Genomic DNA, 19,123 nt, shown 5'->3' on the forward strand with positions numbered 1-19,123 from the left:
ATTAGGAAGCATTGGTACAAAGGGGTCTTTCATCCTAGAGCAAGTCTTTTGCTTTGTCTCTTTAGTTGTGGCATGGATGCTGTAGAACATTAAGAGTTTCTTTTTCTTTGAAAACCAAATGCTCAGTTTTGATGGATATGATTCATGGTTCTTTCTGCTTTTGGGTTGAATAATAGTGGGGTCTTTCAAGGCGCTTTTCAATCGTGAGTATCAGAACACAGCAGTAAGCTCATGCAGAACTTCAATGTCAAATGTTACTGATGACCCTTCTCTCAGACTTGGATCTTCCCACAGCCGGTAAGCTCAGAGTTATCCGGATGCCTTTATCTCCAAGGAGAAACTAAACTGAAGTAGTTCAGAAAATGCTGTGCCTTTCCTGTTTTGACAAACGTGTCCCACTGTGTATGCACCCCCTTCAGCTGTGGCTCATGGCTTCACGACAGGCGGATGTTCCTGTTCCCAGAGCTGGCTGAGGGCCTCTGAGCCCTCTGACAACCTACCCCCAAGGGTACCTTACGTTTTCATTCTCTCTCTAACCAGCTTGACTCTCTTTAGATCCCACAGAGAATCTGCAAAGGCCAGGAAGAGGAGATTATATGAAAGCAATCAAGGTGAAAGCTAGGAAATTAATTTTCCTTATTCACCCTCTCTGACTTTTAGTGTCCTCTGCTGTAAGTTTTCCCAGCAGGAGGACTTGATCCTGGCCTTCTGGTCAGGTGTCTTCTTTCTGCAGCTTTTGGCACATTAAAAGATAGCGTTCAAGGATATAGTAGGAAATGGTCAGCTGCTTCTTGCGGCCCTTTCTGAGGTGGCTGGAGTGGGAGACAGCTTCAGCCTCTTTCCTGTGTGCTCTGCAGAGAGGTGTCCGCTGCCCCGGCTGCGGTGCTCTGGTGACTGTTTTCCCCCCCGTGCAGCTACTCCTCTGTGTCCCCGTTGTCCTGTGGCACCCCAGCTTGCCATCTGGGCCGTCCTGGCCGTGGGACGTGTACTGGAGTTCCTACTCTGAATGGCAGGCAAGTCCTAGAGACTCTATTTTTTTTTTAAGCCCACTTTTTTCCAACGCATTTCCTCAATTTCAAAGTTATTTATGCAGAGCACTGCAAAAACCATCCAGTGCACTGCTATTCAGGAAATCTGTGTGATTGCTCTCTGCGTCTGTAAGGCTGATAAGCCTCAAGAACAAAGCCTTAGGGCTGGGTGTAGTGGGAGTGGCAGCAAAGGAAGCCTCTTTGGTTTTACAAAAAATGGCTCTCCCAACCAAGCTCCACCTGGATGTATAACAAAGGACCAAAACAAACAAGTACAAATATGTGCAGTGGCTCCATACTTCCCATATGGAGCTCTTTGTAGTTCTTAGTATTGTTAATAGTGTTTTTTACAGTCATGCTTTCAAGCTATTCCAGAGAGGACCCCAGTGTCTGTTGGTACAGCAGACAGACCCTGCTCTGAAATGGTTTCCGTCTAAATAGCCATGGTAGGCATCAGGCTAAGGAAGCAGAGGAGAGTGCAGAAGCAGAGTGGAGCTGTGCAATAGGAGCTAAACACTTCAGCACCACCTTTTAGTGCAGTTCTCGGGGAAGAATAAATGGGAATAAGGACATGGAGAAAGGTTGAGGGAAGGAGAAGATGGGTTCGAATAAAGCTATCACTACCTAGCTTTTCCAGCCAGGAAAGAAGCTGGTCTCCCCAGTGCAGCTGTCCCTGCTTTGGCGGCTTCTGCTGCTGTTTCTGCCAGCCGGAGCGGGGAAGCATTTTCTCTTGGAAGAGTGCAAGGGGGCTGGCCTAGTCTGTGTGCCTACACATGGCCTCTCTGATTCTGCTAATGAGATTTAGTTTAAAGACAGTGGCAGATCTGACTCAGATTGTTATCTGGGCCTGTTTTTCATCAAATACTTCTGTATTTGTGCAACTTTCTGCTCAACAGAGTAGTTTTTGTTCTTGCCCATTCAGAAAGGAGAGTGCCTCTTGCTTGCAGGAACAACTAAAGAAGCTAAAACTGCCTTGCATATATCTCCGTATTCTTAGCAGGCAGTTGCATTCACGCTACGTGTAAGATTTATTATTCCTGCACAGGCTCTGAAACCCACAGGCTTACAGTTAAACCACAAGTGATTTTGTCAGTTTTCAGCATTGTTAGCATTCTCGGGGGCCTCTGGGGAGGCAGCATGGGAACATTGTGGCAAACTTTGGTGCTCTGCTCTTGGATTGATTTGAGTCAGACACCTCCTTGCGCTGAACAGATGTCATTTTCCTGCTTTAGATTCTACATAATGTTGCCACAGAAGGAAGATGCCCCCACGTTTTAACTAACTACAGTACATTCCCTGTCCCCTCTTTTACCATGTAGGTCTGGCTTAGCTTGGACATTTGGATCTGAGGTTGCCTCTTCAGTGTATGCGTAGGGAAGCCCCCTTTTAATGCAGCCCTATAAGTCATACCTGTGGTTATTTATGTGAACAGGCAGGTGAATTCAAAGTCATTGTAAATACTTAGACTCTGCAGAGCAAACTCTTTTGTGCAAGTGTGGGATCTTCTTCCACAAACTATTTTAGCAAATTAGTAAGAAGCAGTCATTGGCAACCTTAAGTGTCACAGGGTCTGAGTTTCTGGCCCTTCTCTGCCATGCACATCTCAGAAGAGCAGGATTTTAATAGTTATGACTGCAGTCAGCGGTGGAACAGCAAACTTCGTGCTTTTCTCCACCCTCCAGGGATGGCCGAGTGCTTGTCGCCTTCAGCAGAGCTGCAGTCCAGCCTGACCACCACCCCGATGTGCCCGGCTGCTCAGCTGGGGCCTCTGCACTTGCGGCCGGGGAGGCAGGGTGACCAGGCAGCTTCCTCAACACCACACTCTTCTAGTGTCTGGATAAAACAAGTGTATTAGGAAGGGTTCTGTTCTCCAGTCTGTCTGCCTGCTTATTCTACCTAAAGCCCTTGGGACGTACTGGTAGTAGAGGGCAGGAGAAGATTTCTAGTGGTAGGGGTAGGTATGCGCAGAAAATTCTAAAATCTCTTGTCATTGGAGCTTTGAAAGAATTTAGGGAAACGTGTGCAAGGAATTAATAATGTTTAGATATAGCCAGTCTGGGGCAGGAGAACAAACTAAATGACTTCTTAAGACCCTTTATTCCCATGAAAAAGAACGTCAGTTCTATGATGAAAATACAGGAATTCCTGCCTGTTCCAGCAGTGTCCATCCTCAAAATACTATTGCCACATCTTCAAGTGTCCAGTTTAAATCTTGTTACAGTTGAGCCCTCTTCTTCAGAGAATACTCATCTTTCAGTCTCACTCCAGGTCATCTTGGACGACCAAACAACCTTTTACAGTTAAATAGCTCTAAGCGCTGAAGATCGTCTTTGTTATGCTGAGGACAAACAAACAAACAAAAGCTATGTCATCATCTGTTTGATATCCCTGCATGGTTTCCCTTCAAAGTTCTTGAAGTTAGTATTTCCAGCACTCTCTGGGAGATATTTTTGTTATTTTTTTAAACTCAAGTTTTCTCAACATAAGAACTTCTCTACTTACTCTTAACTCTGTTCAAATAAGCGTCATGAAAATTCTCCCTTTTAATTTCACAATTTGTGCCTTCTCCAGAATGCATGAGTCTATAATGTAATCTGGCCTTAAATCTATGAAATCATAATGATAAAACACCCAAGCAATTCCTTGCTTCATTTTAGCAACCTGAGTAATGCACTGTATTTGCCCAGGCATATAAAAACCAGCCAAGAAAGAGTGGAATCAAACCCAATGATGTTAGCTGTGTTACAGAGATTTTTCCTAAGGCACAATTTATGTGCCCTTTCCTTTGTGCTCTCTCAGATAACACTTGTCAAAACTTCAGGATTACCTGGGCTTGGACTCCAGCCTCTTGCTTTGGTGGTTACATATGTCTTCCTTGCCATCTGATCTGTAAATCAATTTTCTTGACCTGCAGCTATAGAGATGCTGCTTGCCTGGTTATTCAGAGGAAGGTGTTGAGACAAAAGAGAAGCAATTTGTAGTCCTGGAAAGGGTTTTCTCCTGTTCCTCTGCCTACAGACCTTTCGCTTTTATGTGAAACGTATCCCTAAGTATTCCTTGTGTTTCTGAAGTCACTGAATTCGTGCTAGAAGAGATTGCTCTGGTGACTTAGTGTAGATGAGGAAAAGTGGTATCTTAATCCGGTTGTTGTCATCAACATGTAATTTATAGTCTTCTAGAATATCATGAGTCTCTGGAGATTTCCACTAACATGGATTTATTTAGCTATTGCCACTATGTGCCGAGATAATCTTATAAATTGCCACCCTTTAAAATAATTTCCAGCTCTCTGTCCCTATTTATCTTAGGTTATTACAAAGGGCGGCAATATTTCACTTGAAGACACTGTACAGTGACGTATGAACAAATCAACACAATGAGCAGTAAATAAAAATCATCTTCTTTACTCTGCCTCCTCCATCTAAATCGCCTCATAAATAATGAAAGCACTGAAGGACAGGGATAATGGCTCCAAATTAAGCCTTCGTTAAAAACATGTCCAGAGATACCTTGGGAATCAGCTCTTCAGGCACTGTGTCCATTTGAAGAGCCCACCAAGACCTTTGGGACGGCCAGCATGACTCATCCTTCAAGGGGCAGACAGTTATGAATTAAAAATAGGCCTTCTAGACTAACCTTTTCTTTTCTTCTGTCTACTCTTAAACGCTCTGAAAAATATGTTACAGTGTGCATAAAGCTTCTATTTTCAGAAACACACAGGTGTGTTGCATGCGTTGTTTGTTAAATACAGCATTTGGAAGGTTATATAAACCACTACAGCTTTGTTCAGGAGAAGGAGGTGCTGAGCTATAGCGAAGGTGTTTTATAAAGAGCATTACAGCAAGTACGCGCTTTGCAAGAGCCACATAACGTGCAATCTTATTGTTGCAATTTTGCAGACAGTTTTCTTATGGTTTTTTGGCAAACAGTCTGAACTTCCCTGTGGTCTTGAAATTAGCGGGCCAAATTCTGTACATAACACTTGTGAAACCCTGCTGACTTCAAAATTTTCCCTGTGTATTTAACTGGTCACAAAACCCAAGTAGATGCTGAACTTAAGTAAGCACATTAAATAACACGTGCATATCTGAGCTTCAGAAATGTCCTTCGTTTGAAAGGCCATAAAAGACACACACCACATACTTACTCACTGCGTATATCCCAGGGAGGCTACAGACACGAACAAAAGATGGTTTTGCATGAAATGCCTATTTCAAGGTTTTTTTCTCTGCCGTTATTTTTTTGACCAGACATAGGAAGAACCGTGAAGCAGCCAGTGAACTTCTGATGAGACTGAAAGATAACAGGGATCTTCAGAAGTTCCTTCAGGATTGTCAAGAGGTAAACTACATCCTTTCGCTTTTATCACTAAAAGCTGCACCCTGCAGAAGAGCGTTCTTACCCCATATTATATGAGGACTGGAATACTCAGCATTTTGCAGTCAAATTATCCAGTAGTACGTAGTGTGGAGTAAACGATTCAAAAAACAACCCCACCCAAAACCCGGCAAAAATTAATCTGTTTTTCTTTGTGTTTTGTTTTGTTTTGTTTTTTTCCTCATGAACTGAATTTCCTTTTGTCATCTAAGCTAAAGAGAAGGAAAATTGCCAAAAGCAGTGAACGTTTTCTGCTGTGCTATAAATCAGTCATGTGGGATCTGGTGGGATTAGCACTGAACTCATTAAGAATTTTGTCTACAGCTGTATATATGTATGTGGCCCGGTGCAGGAGATTTCAAGTAATTTCTACAAAACATTAGTCAGAAGAGTAGGAGGTTAGGAATAAGAGGGGAGCAGGATTAAGCTGGATCATTTTTAATTTGTTATTTATCTGATAGTTTGCATGCGTTTAAAATTGTTAAGTACTGTAACATTTAAAAAAAGAAACCCTTTCCAGATTTTCCAGTGATTTACATGGACTGTTTACACTGAAGGCAATATTTTACAGTTAGGAATAATCTTTTTCCTAGCATGAGGAATTAATCAAGTAATTTTCAGGTTATTTCATGCAATGCTGACAGATCTTAAGGAGCCTTGCCTGTGACGTGCATTAAAAACGAGGTGTCCTTATCTGAAGCCTGCAAAGAGAGCTGACTGTGACAAAGCTGGGCTTTTAAATTCAAGAGTCAGGACGTTAGCTGCACAGCTTAGCCAGCTCCAAGAGACTGGAGGTCACTGCAGTGTGTCTGAATGGAATTGCCCACAGCTGAGATTTCGTACAAGAAGCAAACAGAATGACCATCATAAACCGGGGAAATGATGTTTACTGCTCGGTTGCCGAGATGCAGTCTATTTTCCTGCATTGCGTAAGCTAGCCATGAACTTGGCTTAAATTGCTCCTTCCTTGGTAGCAAGAACATGACAGACGAGCAAAAATTCTGCTGTTATTAGCAGCAGCTTCTTCCTTCCTCTGTGGCACCTCTGGTACAAAACTCCCCCTGGCTCTTGGAGCTCTTCTAGCCTGTCTGTCAGCGTGGTGGTGTTCCCTAGGATCTGTGTTTTCCCCTATATCGTTGAAAGAAAAAGGAAAACATAGAAGCTCTAGTGTCTGGCCGCCCGAATGTCTTTCCTCTTGATTGTTTCTCTCCAGCCGCTAAAGTGTGGATGTCTCGACTGTACGGTTCAAAGACAGAACTTACAATACCCAAATGTTACAAATGCCTCCAATCCTTTTTGACAGGACGTTAGCTTTGGCGATAATTGAATGGCCGTTTTCTGAGAAGAGGGCCATAATGAGACTTAGAATTTGCATTAGCGTGATTACAAAGTGCCTGCTGATACCTGCGCTGGGCTGGGGGGGATTGTGTGATGGAGCACCACTGTCCTGCGGGGTGGGAGGGAGCCGAGGGAATACCTCACCCTTTGCTTTTTCGTTAGTGCCGACGAAGCTGAGAATTGTTAGAAAACAGATTTGAACCAGTCTCCGTTTCACCTGGCAGTGATCCTTCGGCCTTCCTGCCCGCCGCCTTAGGGACGGTTTCCCATCCGTCTGTAACTTGAGGAAAGGAAGAGCGCTTTCTGCAGCGCGCCCCTTCCCCCGGGCAGCCGCTTTCCTCGCCGGTCCCGCCGCGCCGAAGCACCGCGGTAAACGTGGCCTCCTGCCCCTCGCTCCGTCCCGCCTGTGAGCGGGGTCAGCGGCCCTCAAGGAGGTGGCAGGGTAACGCTCGTGACAGCTCAGCAACGGGAAGCCTTTCCTCTGGCTCGCAGACAGGGAAAACACAGCAGATTTTCTTGTTGTTAGTAGTCAGATACACCGTCACAGGTTAATCCTGGGGTGTTGCTTTTTGTGTCTGTTTTTCGCATTCATAAATCTGAATGTGTTAAATAAATTTGCTGAGTGAATGAAATAGAGTGACGGCAGAAAATCCTGAGAAGAGGAGATGGGATAAATTCTGCCATTTAGTTTTCTGTGACTCCCTGCTCTTTCACAGCTCACCTTCGAAGAGATTAAAGCTGATCTTCCCTTAAGTGCTTCGAAGTCCCGGCGCTGCCTGGGCTAATTTCTCTAGGGACGCCAGAGGGAAAGCGCTTGGCGAGGCTCCGTACGTCAGAAGCTTTCTGCCTGTTCGCAGAGTGTGCCGGCAGGTTTTGTCATGCCGCGCAGACGTCTGCGAACCTCGCACCCTAAGATAGGCTGTGTCAGCTTGGGTATTTGCAGAGTCTGGGAAGTGCAGCAGCAGTCGGTGCTCTTTCACCTTCCCTCCTTGCTCTCCCAGATTGACAAGGGTTTTGTCTCTGTGTTTCTCGTAGTTCATGCCTGGTTTTCACTGCAGAGTGTTACAGTCTTCTGGGAGCTGAGAGCAGAAACAAAATTTTGTGGTATAGGTGCAAAGGACAGGGGGAAGCCTAACAGCTAGCTCTGCTGGCGTTAACAACCGACCTAGGGTTTTCTGCAGAAATAAACGCTCCAGGCGTCAGTCTGAGGCACCGTTCTGGGGAATTACTGTATTATTTTTTAAATCTACTTTTGCACTGAAGATACTGACTTCCAGTGACCACAGCGGTTGCAAAAACTAGATTTTAATAGTCACCCCTTCAATGCTTTATTTGCCCTTCTGTGTTATCAGCCGGAACATAACAACATTGTGAGCGTCAGAAATGAGGGTTTTATCCTGACAGCCACTGGCTGGGTACCACGTATCGTCTGTGTCTCGGTTCACCCCATGTTAACAGGAACGCTTCTACCTTTCCTTGGGAAGCACTTCTCAATCCTCAGCAGACTGAATGCTGTGGCTGAGTAAAAGCAAACAGTGAAAGACAAGCAGTGCAATTTGCAGAGTCCGGCAGCTGTCTCCTACCCAGAAAATCAGGAGTAAACCCACTAATTTGGGGTTATACAGTAATCCTTAATGTGGCCGTTGATTGTTAAGTAGTACAGTAGCCTGTTACAGCTGTAAACTGCATACAGAGGTCTTCATTAACATGAGCATTTTTCTCTTTAGACCTGATAGCAAGATCAGATGAGTTTCTTTGATCGCTCTGATAAATTTTCCCTTTTTGTGGAGCTTAACAGTGCCTTTATGGGACAATTTAAAAAAGGTTTGTGAACGCTAAATGGAGCTCGTTGCTCTGTATCCTGAGCAGATAGCGGAGGATTGGCGAGTCTCACCCGTGCTCTGTTACTCTTCTTGTCAGGGTGCTTCCTCGGCAGGACGGCGTGCGTCGCCAAAGTGGCGTTCTAGAAAGCAAGCTTAGATTTGTTTTGACGTATTCCGCTTGGGTAGGCGACTCTAAATGTGCAGAAAATGAATCGTTTTCAAATTCTATAAACATTCCTGTGAACATGTTTTTTATGCACACCTAAGGGATAGATAAAGCAGTCAGACTCATTGTAGGAGGAAATTTGATGTTGGCTGCTATGATCATTTTTCCGTTCTATTTGCCCTTGGCGAATAAGCTGTCTTTTAAAGTATTGATTTTCTCTAGTGTTGATCTGGAAATTGTTCTTGGTGCCTTTATATTTGCAGAAAATCAGAATGAAATCAGTCTTGGATTTTATATAACGGGAAAAGGAGAGTCTTAAGTACCAAAACCTTACTGGAGATTGGACAAATAAACAAATTTATTTATGTAAACCTATATAGAGAAAAGACTATGCGGAAAAGGTACAAATGTGGTGTGAATGCTACAAACCCGTCTCTATTCTTAAGACTTTTGATATGAGTAGAAATACAGCATTTCTCATTCAGCGTTTCCCTGAAAAATTTACCTTGGGACTCTGTTTAATTCTGGAGACTGCCTTTTGCATGCTGCTTCGTTAGCGTGTACTTCTGCGATGTCCTCAGGAAGTCAGTGAGGCTCCGCAGGGGTGTGGTGGTGACATTCAAGTCCCGGTCCTGAGCAGCACGCTGAGTAACGTTGCAAGGGAAAAGCGGTACGAAAATACCCTATGACCAATAAGTAGGACACGTGCCCCTGTTTCTCTTGCTGTTGAACTGGGTGAGACCTGTGTGTTTGATTTTGCTCATCATGGAGTTGATTCCTTTCTGCTTGAGTCATGGGTTATTTATATATTGGAGACGGATGTTTAAATTTAACTGTTAAAGAGGTGGATGCTTGACTGACACCTAAAAGCAGTCTCTGAATCTCACGCAACTCTTGTGCAGAGCCATCTCTTTATCCTTGATCTGGAGGCATTTTGATACTTCGCATTATTTCACACTACAAATGTGTTCACAAACACCTGTGTGTTTTCCTTTTCAGCTCTCACTCTGGATCAATGAAAAGATGCTTACAGCCCAGGATATGTCCTATGATGAGGCAAGGAACCTGCACAGCAAATGGCTGAAGCATCAGGCATTTATGGCAGAACTTGCATCCAACAAAGAATGGCTGGAGAAGATTGAAAAGGTAACTAAAGAACATCCAAAAAATACCCTCATCTTCGTCAGAGATGGGATCTCTTCCTCTGCAGAATTGGTTCTTGAGTCGTCTCTCCAGCTAAGGCAAAAGGAGATTTCATTACTGTAGAATAAATATCTGTTGCATTGTGTCTCCACCTAACCCATTTTATTGCTCATTGATGTTAAATGTTTTTTATCCAGACATTCTCACAGAGTAGTCATTGGCCAAGTTGCCAGTTCTAATTTTGTCTAGTCTTTCTTATCTGTTAGGAGAAAGGCAAACCGTAGTTTTCATACCCAAAAGGTAAAAGGGGCAAATGTTGTGATTTGAGCTAATAAAGTAGAAGTGCTTCCTGGGAAGGAACTGAATGTAGGCAAATAACTGAATTTAGGCTCCCGTGCTGCCGTGCTGGTTTTCATTCATTCAGGACTATAATCAGGCTGCCCTTCCCTGTGCAAAATTAGCGCACGAGGTAAAGTACAGCCAGTTTTGTGATTAAGATTCACAGCTCTGTATCAAGTTACTTTGAAGGCTTTAATATGCTGTGATGAGCTGTACTTCCCCCCCATTTCTCACGTGCAGCTCTGGAGCACTAAGGAGGTTTCGTCTTTAGCTCTGACAGTGGGTTTCTGTTCAGTGTAAGTTAGCTTAATTGCTCGTTTCCTCTCCCGCTTTGGCACTCGGTATCCTATTAGAGGCTTTTCTGTGATCTGCAAGTAGCAATACCCTTTAACGGTGTAATTAGAAGGCTGCTCTTAGTACTGGATGTACTTTTTTAGTGATGCTAATACATCCTCACCCTTTGCCTCTGAAAAATCAGATTGCAGCAAAATACCAAAGTTGTGTATCGTGCCCCAGCTGACGATCACTGTATTAATCTTCCCAGTAGTCACAGCTCTGAAATGTGCTGGGTTGTGAGTAGTGTTCACATCTGAAAGGGTTTTGTCCCTTGTCAGCACCACCCAGGTGCAGAGGTAGAAGTATTATTAGAAGTAAAGAAAATATTGCCAAAACTAATACAATCCTTGTAAAGCCAAAAAGATATCTTAAGTCCAAGTGCTCTGCTGGCGCTAGGTACAGGGTTCCTGCTTCCCAAGGAAGATTGTTCCTCTCTGATATTAGCTTAGACCCATGGTAATTGCTATAAGCCATCGACACACCCCTCTTCAGGTGCACAGCTCAGTTTTGGTGCCATAAGCTCCGTCTCCCAGCATTATGCTGGGTCTTCATCGCTTTCCCGGTGAACTGGCCCACAGAAGCTGGACACACAGCTTCTTCAGCTGCAGCTCGCTCCTCCGCCGTCACCCAGGCGGCACGGGGCAGCCTGCTCCGCTCCTGTCCAAGCTGTGTCCCCAGGAGCTCCCACAAGGGAACGTGTGTAGTGGGGAGGAGAAAGGAGGTGTTGCTTGACCTTCCCGCTGCCAGGAAACCCTCTTCCTGGCAACAGACAGACCTGGGAGCGGATGTTCTGGAAGGAATCACTCGCTAATTGGAGGTAGAAAGTGCTTGGTTGATGCTGGCAGCAGATGAGGAATCCTGAGTGCTTACTAATCAGAATAATTTAACTAACGGTCTGTGAGTGCTCCCGAGGAGGTACCATTTTGTTGCTCTTTGCTTTGCAGGAGGGAATGCAGCTCATTGCAGAGAAACCAGAGACTGAAGCCGTAGTGAAAGAAAAGCTGACAGGCCTCCATCAAATGTGGGAAGAGCTTGAATCCACTACCCAGACCAAGGCTCAGCGTCTCTTTGATGCAAACAAGGCGGAGCTTTTTACCCAGAGCTGTGCTGATTTGGATAAGTGGCTGAATGGTTTGGAGAGTCAAATTCAGTCAGACGACTACGGAAAAGATCTCACCAGTGTCAACATCCTGTTGAAGAAGCAGCAGGTAAACGGAGCGCAGGTTGCAGAGCGGGCAGACAGCAGATATCTGCACTGAAAGGAACAGACAGGGGATCCTTTCAGTTTAGAAAAGAATTTATTTGCTTTTCTTTCTTCCCGTTGTTTCATGTATCTTTCAGAAGAACCAGAAATATACCCAGAAACAAATCAGCTGTCGATTTCTTGATACAATCTCTACCTTATACTGCCTTCCTTCCCCACATTAATATCTCTATTCTGTCTCCTGCTGTAGTCCTTCAGTCACCGGTCCTTCACTCTCTGTACATGGCTGCCTGCTTGTGATTCAACCTCCTCCAAAGCTGGCCAGTCCCTGATTCCCTGCTGCAAAGGCAGCAAGGAGTGGCAAGGACAGCAGGGAGCAATGAAGCTCTTGTGTGCAATTAGCTGTGCTGCAGAGTTGTTCAGGGTGACTTGTGAACGACCGATAGAAGCGATTCAGCTCTGTCGTTGGCCAAATTCACCATTTGCACAAGCAGGCATAGCTGAGGGGTATCAGCAGGTGGCCACCGTTGTGAATCTGTGTTTCAAGCCCTGTTCCTTGCAAGAATTATTAATGTGGCAAAACCTTACTGACCAGCATCTCTTCTTCCTTCTTGTGAAGCTATATGACATACCCTAGTCATGTCAACTGCTTTTACCCTGGTTTTCAGGACCTTTTTGCCATGTTTCTGTTTAGATGCTAGAGAACCAAATGGATGTTCGTAAGAAGGAGATAGAGGAGCTGCAAAGCCAGGCGAGGGCTTTAAGTCAAGAGGGGAAGAGTACAGATGAAGTCGATGGCAAACGCCTTACTGTAGAAAAGAAATTTTTGGAGTTGTTGGAACCTTTGAATGAAAGAAAGGCAAACCTGCTGGCCTCCAAAGAGATCCACCAGTTCAACCGGGATGTGGAGGATGAAATTGTGAGTATGAAAGAAATCCTGTTCCCCAGGCAACAGGAAAATGTCGCACCTATTGCAGTGCTATCACAGGAAGAAACCTTTTGATCGTGTCTCTCAGTAGCATGTTTGAGTAATGCTGCTTTTCGCATCTGGTGTGCACCAGCCTCTCTCTGCTCTGCCCTAACTGTCTCCGGAGTCGCTTGAAAATCATATATGTTGCTCTTCTCTTATTTCAGTTGTGGGTCGGCGAGAGGATGCCTATAGCTACATCTACTGATCATGGACACAACCTCCAGACTGTTCAGCTACTAATAAAGAAAAATCAGGTAAGTAGGTGCTGTTAGAGCTCCATACCTGTTATTTCTCCTTAGTGCTGACTAATTCAGGAAGGAAAGGCTAGGGGTAAAATGATGGGTGCTTCGGTGGCGATGTGACCACCGGGTGGTGGCAGGTTCAGGGAGGGCGCAGTCCCAGTTTGTCCACGTGAGCTGATGGCATGTGCTTTGCTGCCCCTCTAGAGTTAAGACCCCTGACTGGCATTTCTTTTTTGTTTGGTGCGGTGTCTCATCAGTCTGCTTTTCTCCCGTGTAGACCCTTCAGAAAGAAATCCAGGGACATCAGCCTCGTATCGACGACATTTTTGAGAGGAGTCAAAACATTATCACAGAGAGTAGCCCTAATGCTGAAGCAATTCAGCAGAGGCTTGCAGACTTGCAGCAGCTGTGGAACCTCCTAATCGAGGAGACAGAGAAACGCCACAAGCGCCTAGAGGAGTCTCACAGAGCGCAGCAGTATTACTTTGATGCTGCCGAGGCTGAGGCCTGGATGAGTGAGCAGGAGCTCTACATGATGTCAGAAGAGAAAGCCAAGGTGAGCAGCTCCACAGTGACACTAGTTGGGTTTTAATTGCTTAGCTAGAGGGGGGCAGGTGACATAATTGAATATCGCTAACGTAATGGTAACATAAACAAATTAAATTCCCTTGTGAAACCGCAAGTGATCATCTCTCCTATCTGTTATGACATCTCTCGTAGTGTGGAGGATAGGCCTTGCTGTACTGAGTCAGTGAAGCATCCTCAGGCTGTCGATGGCAACTGTGTGCCTGCCTTTGCTGTAAGGCCAGCGTTACCAACACAGTCAAGTTTTCTATTAGTTTTGAATCACTGGGGACAGCAGGACGCACCTGTCCGTGAAACAGGCCTGATGGTCACTCAGTTGATGCCATTAGTCGTCAGCTTTTACTCCCAGTGAAATGAATTTGGAACAGACTCAGGCCATACCAAAGAGTAGGTGAACTTCTGTTTTTCAAGGAGGTGTTAGAGTGCTGTATCTTATTTGTTATTTGCATAAATACACTGCATTCATTGCCCTGATGAAATAAAACTCAGTTTTGTATCAGTATAACATATTCCATGAGTGTTCAGTCTTCAGTTAAAAAGGATTTGTTTTCTTTTTTATGTCTAAACAACACAAATAAAAAGGAACATAAATGTGAATAGTACATCACGCAAAATATTTTAACAAAAAGGCTTATTGACAATACCAGTTGACACTGAGAGTTAGGGATTGTTTTTCTTAATCATAATAATGCGTAGAAAGTTTTGATCAGAATTTCTCCAGGCACTTTGGTGGAGAATCCTTTGGCATGGGCTCCGTAGCATTTCTTTTCTTTGACCCAGGCTGTCATTGAAAAGCCTGGCAAGTGATGTGCCTAAAACTGTTCCATTTTTCTGAGCCCTGCACAATCACCAGTGTTGTGTAAACGCACAAAGAGCTTCGTAGAAGAGGAAATTCAACATGCTCGATGCACAGCTGATGTAATTTTGTTCTGCGTCCCAGAGGGGCTGTTGCGTTCACTCTTGCACTTGTTATTTTGCTTTCTGTGGGTACCATTTGCTGAGAACTCAACCATTAATATACCACTCTCAGAACAACTTGTCTTCAAGCTGTACTTGGGAGCAGTTCTTCATGAATCTTTCTGGCTACCGCTTTTTGCTCGCACACCAATTTGAACTTGCTGTGTGGTGTCTTTCTCTGGAGCGGGGGACTTGCCTGTCATCGTCTGTCACCTTTACAGGATGAACAGAGTGCAGTGTCCATGCTGAAGAAGCACCAGATTTTGGAACAAGCTGTAGAAGACTATGCTGAAACTGTGCACCAGCTTTCAAAGACCAGCAGAACTTTGGTGGCAGATAATCACCCAGAAAGGTACTAACTGCCATTTCTGATTGGATTATGCGTTCTTTTAGTAGTTCAGTCACTTAATTGGGTTGTTCTGACACACAAAGACTACAGCAAAGAGTAAGTAGCTCAGAAGAGCGTACAGAGGAAGAGTTCAGCCTCACTCAGTTCAAGAAGCATGTTGGACCACCCTGACTTGGCCAGAGACAGGGTCCTGAACAGGGTCAGTATGCACGGCTCTGATTTCTGGATAGTGCTGGACACCTTCAATAAATGCCTGTTGTACCCTTTATACAGGCTGGTGGTGTCAGGTCTGCCAGCACTGCTGAACCTTACGGAGGTATAGCAGTCCTGAGAGAAAAGGGTCCATATGCACTCTTTCAGCCAGCTTTATGTCCAGCCCATAGGGTCCCAGTCATTCATCCTTCTGTCTATAGGGCAGTGCTCCCCGAGATCTGCCTCCTCTCTTTGAAATTCCAGTAGGATCAGAGACTGGAATCTGGTGCTTTAAACATGGGCACATTGTTGTCTTGGTTTTGGTAAATTTATCTCGACTTTCATAAATTACTTCCCCTGTGGGAGAATTCAGGAAGCTCAAGAACTGTTTTGCTGTAAGAGCTGCAGCTAAGCAAACAGAATTCTCCGTTGGCTTTGACTGCAAGGCTGGGTTGACTATGAGGCTGATGTATTTAACTGCTCTGCCTTCGCAGATAGGAAGATAGGACTATCTTAGGAAAGACACTCTCTGCCTCTGGTGGAAGATTGTTATTTAACTCAAAAGCACTCTCTTGTGGTCATGATAATTTCTGATGAGAGTGGATTTCCTGGCCGAGCTGACTGAGTACTGGAATAACATAATCAACTTTACAAGGCGGAGGGAAGGCAATTTGACAGGGCTATATGGCTCACACAAAATACAGGCAAAAGATACAGCAAGTAGAACTACTAATCACTTTTGGAAATGCTGAGCTTTAGGGAGGAAGAAGCCCATGAGTACTTCTGAACTTCGAAGCAGAATTTAAATGAAAATGAAATGCTACTTGCCTCAGCAGCTCAGATCCCGCCTGTAATTTTGGGAGAAGACTCTGGTGTGATCTGTGGTCAAACAAATGGAGAGCTTGGTTCCCAGTGTCGCTCTCTAAAGCCGGGGGGGGTTATACGTACAGGGCAGAGAAGTTTTCCAGTTCGTGCAGTCAACTGTGCCAGCAGAGGATTGGTCCAGTGTGTCCGAGTCAAATCCACGCGTGCAGCAGACATGCATTCTGTGGATTCAGTTGCCCAAGAGTGATTTTTATTCCTTGTAGGTTTTTTTTTCTTCCATTTACCTTTATTTTTTGTAAAAGACGATGAGGACTCAATGCTGTCTGGTTTTTTCAGTGAGCGTATCAGCATGCGCCAGTCCAAAGTGGATAAGCTGTATGCAGGCCTGAAGGATCTAGCTGAAGAGAGACGAGGCAAGCTGGATGAGAGACACAGGCTGTTCCAGCTTAACCGCGAGGTGGATGACCTGGAGCAGTGGATTGCTGAAAGGGAGGTGGTGGCAGGATCCCACGAGCTGGGGCAGGACTACGAACACGTAACGGTAAGCTCTTTGGATGTGGCTGCAGGTTGACCTTCCTTTTGTGGAAGCTGCAGACAGTAGATGGTTAATGTTTGCTCAGATCAGTTTGTAATTACAGCGCTGCATGAGTCTGTTTCTCTGCATTTCAGATGCTACAGGAGCGATTCCGAGAATTTGCCCGAGACACTGGAAACATTGGACAGGAGCGTGTCGATACTGTTAACCACATGGCAGACGAGCTCATCAACTCTGGACATTCAGACGCTGCGACAATTGCGGAGTGGAAGGACGGACTCAACGAGGCCTGGGCTGATCTCCTGGAGCTTATTGACACGAGAACACAAATTCTAGCAGCCTCTTACGAACTGCACAAGTTTTACCATGATGCCAAGGAGATCTTAGGGCGTATTCAAGACAAACACAAGAAACTGCCTGAAGAGCTTGGTAGAGACCAAAACACAGTGGAAACACTACAGAGAATGCACACAACATTTGAGCATGATATCCAGGCACTCGGCACCCAGGTGCGTAGCAAGCGAACGGCGCTGTCTGTGGGTATGGGAACCTGAGCTGCAGAGTTCTACTGCTGCTCTTGGCCCCTCCGTGGCTGGGAGACAGTGCTGCCAGCTGCTTTCCAAGCGTATTTCTGTGGGAATAACTTCACCTGCGTCATTCTCTTATCTGTCTTTCTGCTTCTCTGTCATTGCATTAGGTTAATTAGTTTATCTAAAATAGAAATCCGTAAGTACATAGATTTCTGAATATGTAGGTAATTGTTGAACGTTATTCCATTTCCCATCCTTGGTTGAAGAAGAAACCATAAAGGCAGAGAACTTCTGTATTGATTTAAAGTAAAGCAAAAAGCTGCAATGTCTCCTGGCAGTCTCAGCCTGCTCTGTGCGTAGGAACAGAGAGTGGATGGAGAGGCACGAGGGTAACATGCTTTAGCTCCTCAGAGGACCTTTCTCTGATTGCCTCAAGCAGCAGCACCAGCAGTACGCTGGGCGGCTGAGACGGTTGGAAAATAGCTTTCATTTGAAGAAAAGAAGGTTCATTTGCCTTAACATATTGTCTCTTTAGTCAGTTTCTGAAAGACACTGAACAGATACTAAGTCTGTAAAGAATTTTTAATATACCAGAGGTAATGTGAAATACAGGTTTCAGATTTTTCTGTCCTTAACGTTGTTTTTGAGGGTTATATTAATTGTGCTGGAAACCACCTTAGATTTGCCTACTCGTTATGCTGCGTTCACCTTGGTGAACGCGAGACACGACTGTCCTGTCCCATGGAAGAATCAGTATTTCAAAGGATACTTGGAGAACAGGGGCAAATATGGAGGAATGCGTAAGCCTGCTGTTTGCCAGAAAGCCCCAACCAAACCCTCCTCTGCTAGGCACTTTTTGTTTCTCCTTTCTGAGAGGCAAAGGAGGTCTGTAGAACTACATAGAGGCTTTCTGACTTGGGTATGAATCTGGGCGTTCGGACTTAAATACTGCTTTTTATGATGCTTCCTCACAGCAGTCTGAAGAGATTTAAAGTACATAGTCCAGGCTGAGATTTTTAAAAGCAGCCAAACTTGATCTAATTCCGAATCTTTTGAAGCCAAGGTATGTTAAATAGGAGGAGGCAGCCGTTCATACAGCACACAGGGGATTCTAAACCAAAAAACAATGTTCAGCTGCCAAAATGAGCATTTTGGAAGAGAACAAGTTGCTTAAGGAATGGAGGAATTACGACTGACTGCATTTATCCCAGTAGGTCGGAAAAGATAGCTTTTATGGCCAAGCTGCCTGCCAGTTCTTGATTATGTTGCAATTTACGTAGTTGTTTACACTAGAATAAAGGGGGATATAGCAACCATTGGATTTTCCAAGAAAAAAGCTGTAGATTTTGTCCATAAAATGGGAGACATTCACAAAACACCAATCCCAGTCTCTCAAAAAGGTAATTATAATCAAGGCCTAAATGAAGGAATATGTAATCATAGCACAGAGCTGTGGTGAAAGCACTTAGGATAGTTTTCGGGTGAAACCGCTGGAATGCCGAGGTGGATCATTTTGACAGTGGCCTGATCTCTGTGAGCACTGTTTAACTTGGTGCTCAAACTTTTTTTAAAAAAAAAAAAAAAGATAAAATTATTAGAGCTAATAGAATGATTCCTGGCTTGAAAATATATGAAACAGTCAAGAAATAGCATTTGATGTCCCAAGACAGTGTTTGAAAGGAAAAGAAGTTTTTGATAGTAGATCTTTGAATTTCCAGATTTTCTTCTGTTTGAAGGCATTATCTGCATTTTTGAAAAAAAAAAACAAAAAACAAAAAACCAAAACAAAACTCTCTGTCATTAAAATACATTTTTCATACTCGGACAGAGTAGAGGTTTTGATAGGAGTTCCTGACTGGCACTGGGAATTTGATGATGAAAATGGTCCTCGTTTGCCGTAACATTTAGCAGTCACTTTGTATTGGCACCCGGTTTTACAGGCGGTTTAGGCAGTGACAAACCTTTGTTAATCTGGGGGGCCCTTGACCCAACGGTCTTCTCTAAGAAATATTCTCGGAGGGATATACTGACTTAATAACAGAACAACCCTTTCTAGTATCGACCAACCAAATGTGTTTGCAATGACTTTAGAAAGCCATTCGAACGATGAACAGCAGCTAAAATTTCTCCATGTTTGTGACTCAAATTATCCAAATGCTGATGCATTTCTCTCTTACAAAAACA

At 44.4% G+C, this 19,123-nt stretch overlaps 1 protein-coding gene across 4 annotated transcripts in view; it reads left to right on the forward strand.

The window, feature by feature from the left end:
• SPTBN1 (spectrin beta, non-erythrocytic 1) overlaps window positions 1-19,123 on the forward strand; it is a 134,552-nt gene that overhangs the window by 99,294 nt on the left and 16,135 nt on the right. For all 4 annotated transcript variants that reach the window (XM_087777297.1, XM_087777296.1, XM_087777295.1 and 1 more), the window contains 9 exons: window positions 5,279-5,369; window positions 9,732-9,878; window positions 11,495-11,758; window positions 12,449-12,673; window positions 12,889-12,978; window positions 13,244-13,522; window positions 14,730-14,860; window positions 16,211-16,415; window positions 16,544-16,918. In XM_087777297.1, the coding sequence (XP_087633423.1) occupies window positions 5,279-5,369; window positions 9,732-9,878; window positions 11,495-11,758; window positions 12,449-12,673; window positions 12,889-12,978; window positions 13,244-13,522; window positions 14,730-14,860; window positions 16,211-16,415; window positions 16,544-16,918 (1,807 nt within the window). The remainder of the gene's footprint in view (window positions 1-5,278; window positions 5,370-9,731; window positions 9,879-11,494; window positions 11,759-12,448; window positions 12,674-12,888; window positions 12,979-13,243; window positions 13,523-14,729; window positions 14,861-16,210; window positions 16,416-16,543; window positions 16,919-19,123) is intronic.

This window comes from Nipponia nippon, unplaced genomic scaffold (genome assembly GCF_047370975.1).
Source record: "Nipponia nippon isolate SJK-2023a ecotype South Korea unplaced genomic scaffold, ASM4737097v1 scaffold_4, whole genome shotgun sequence".
Taxonomy (NCBI): Eukaryota; Metazoa; Chordata; class Aves; order Pelecaniformes; family Threskiornithidae; genus Nipponia; species Nipponia nippon.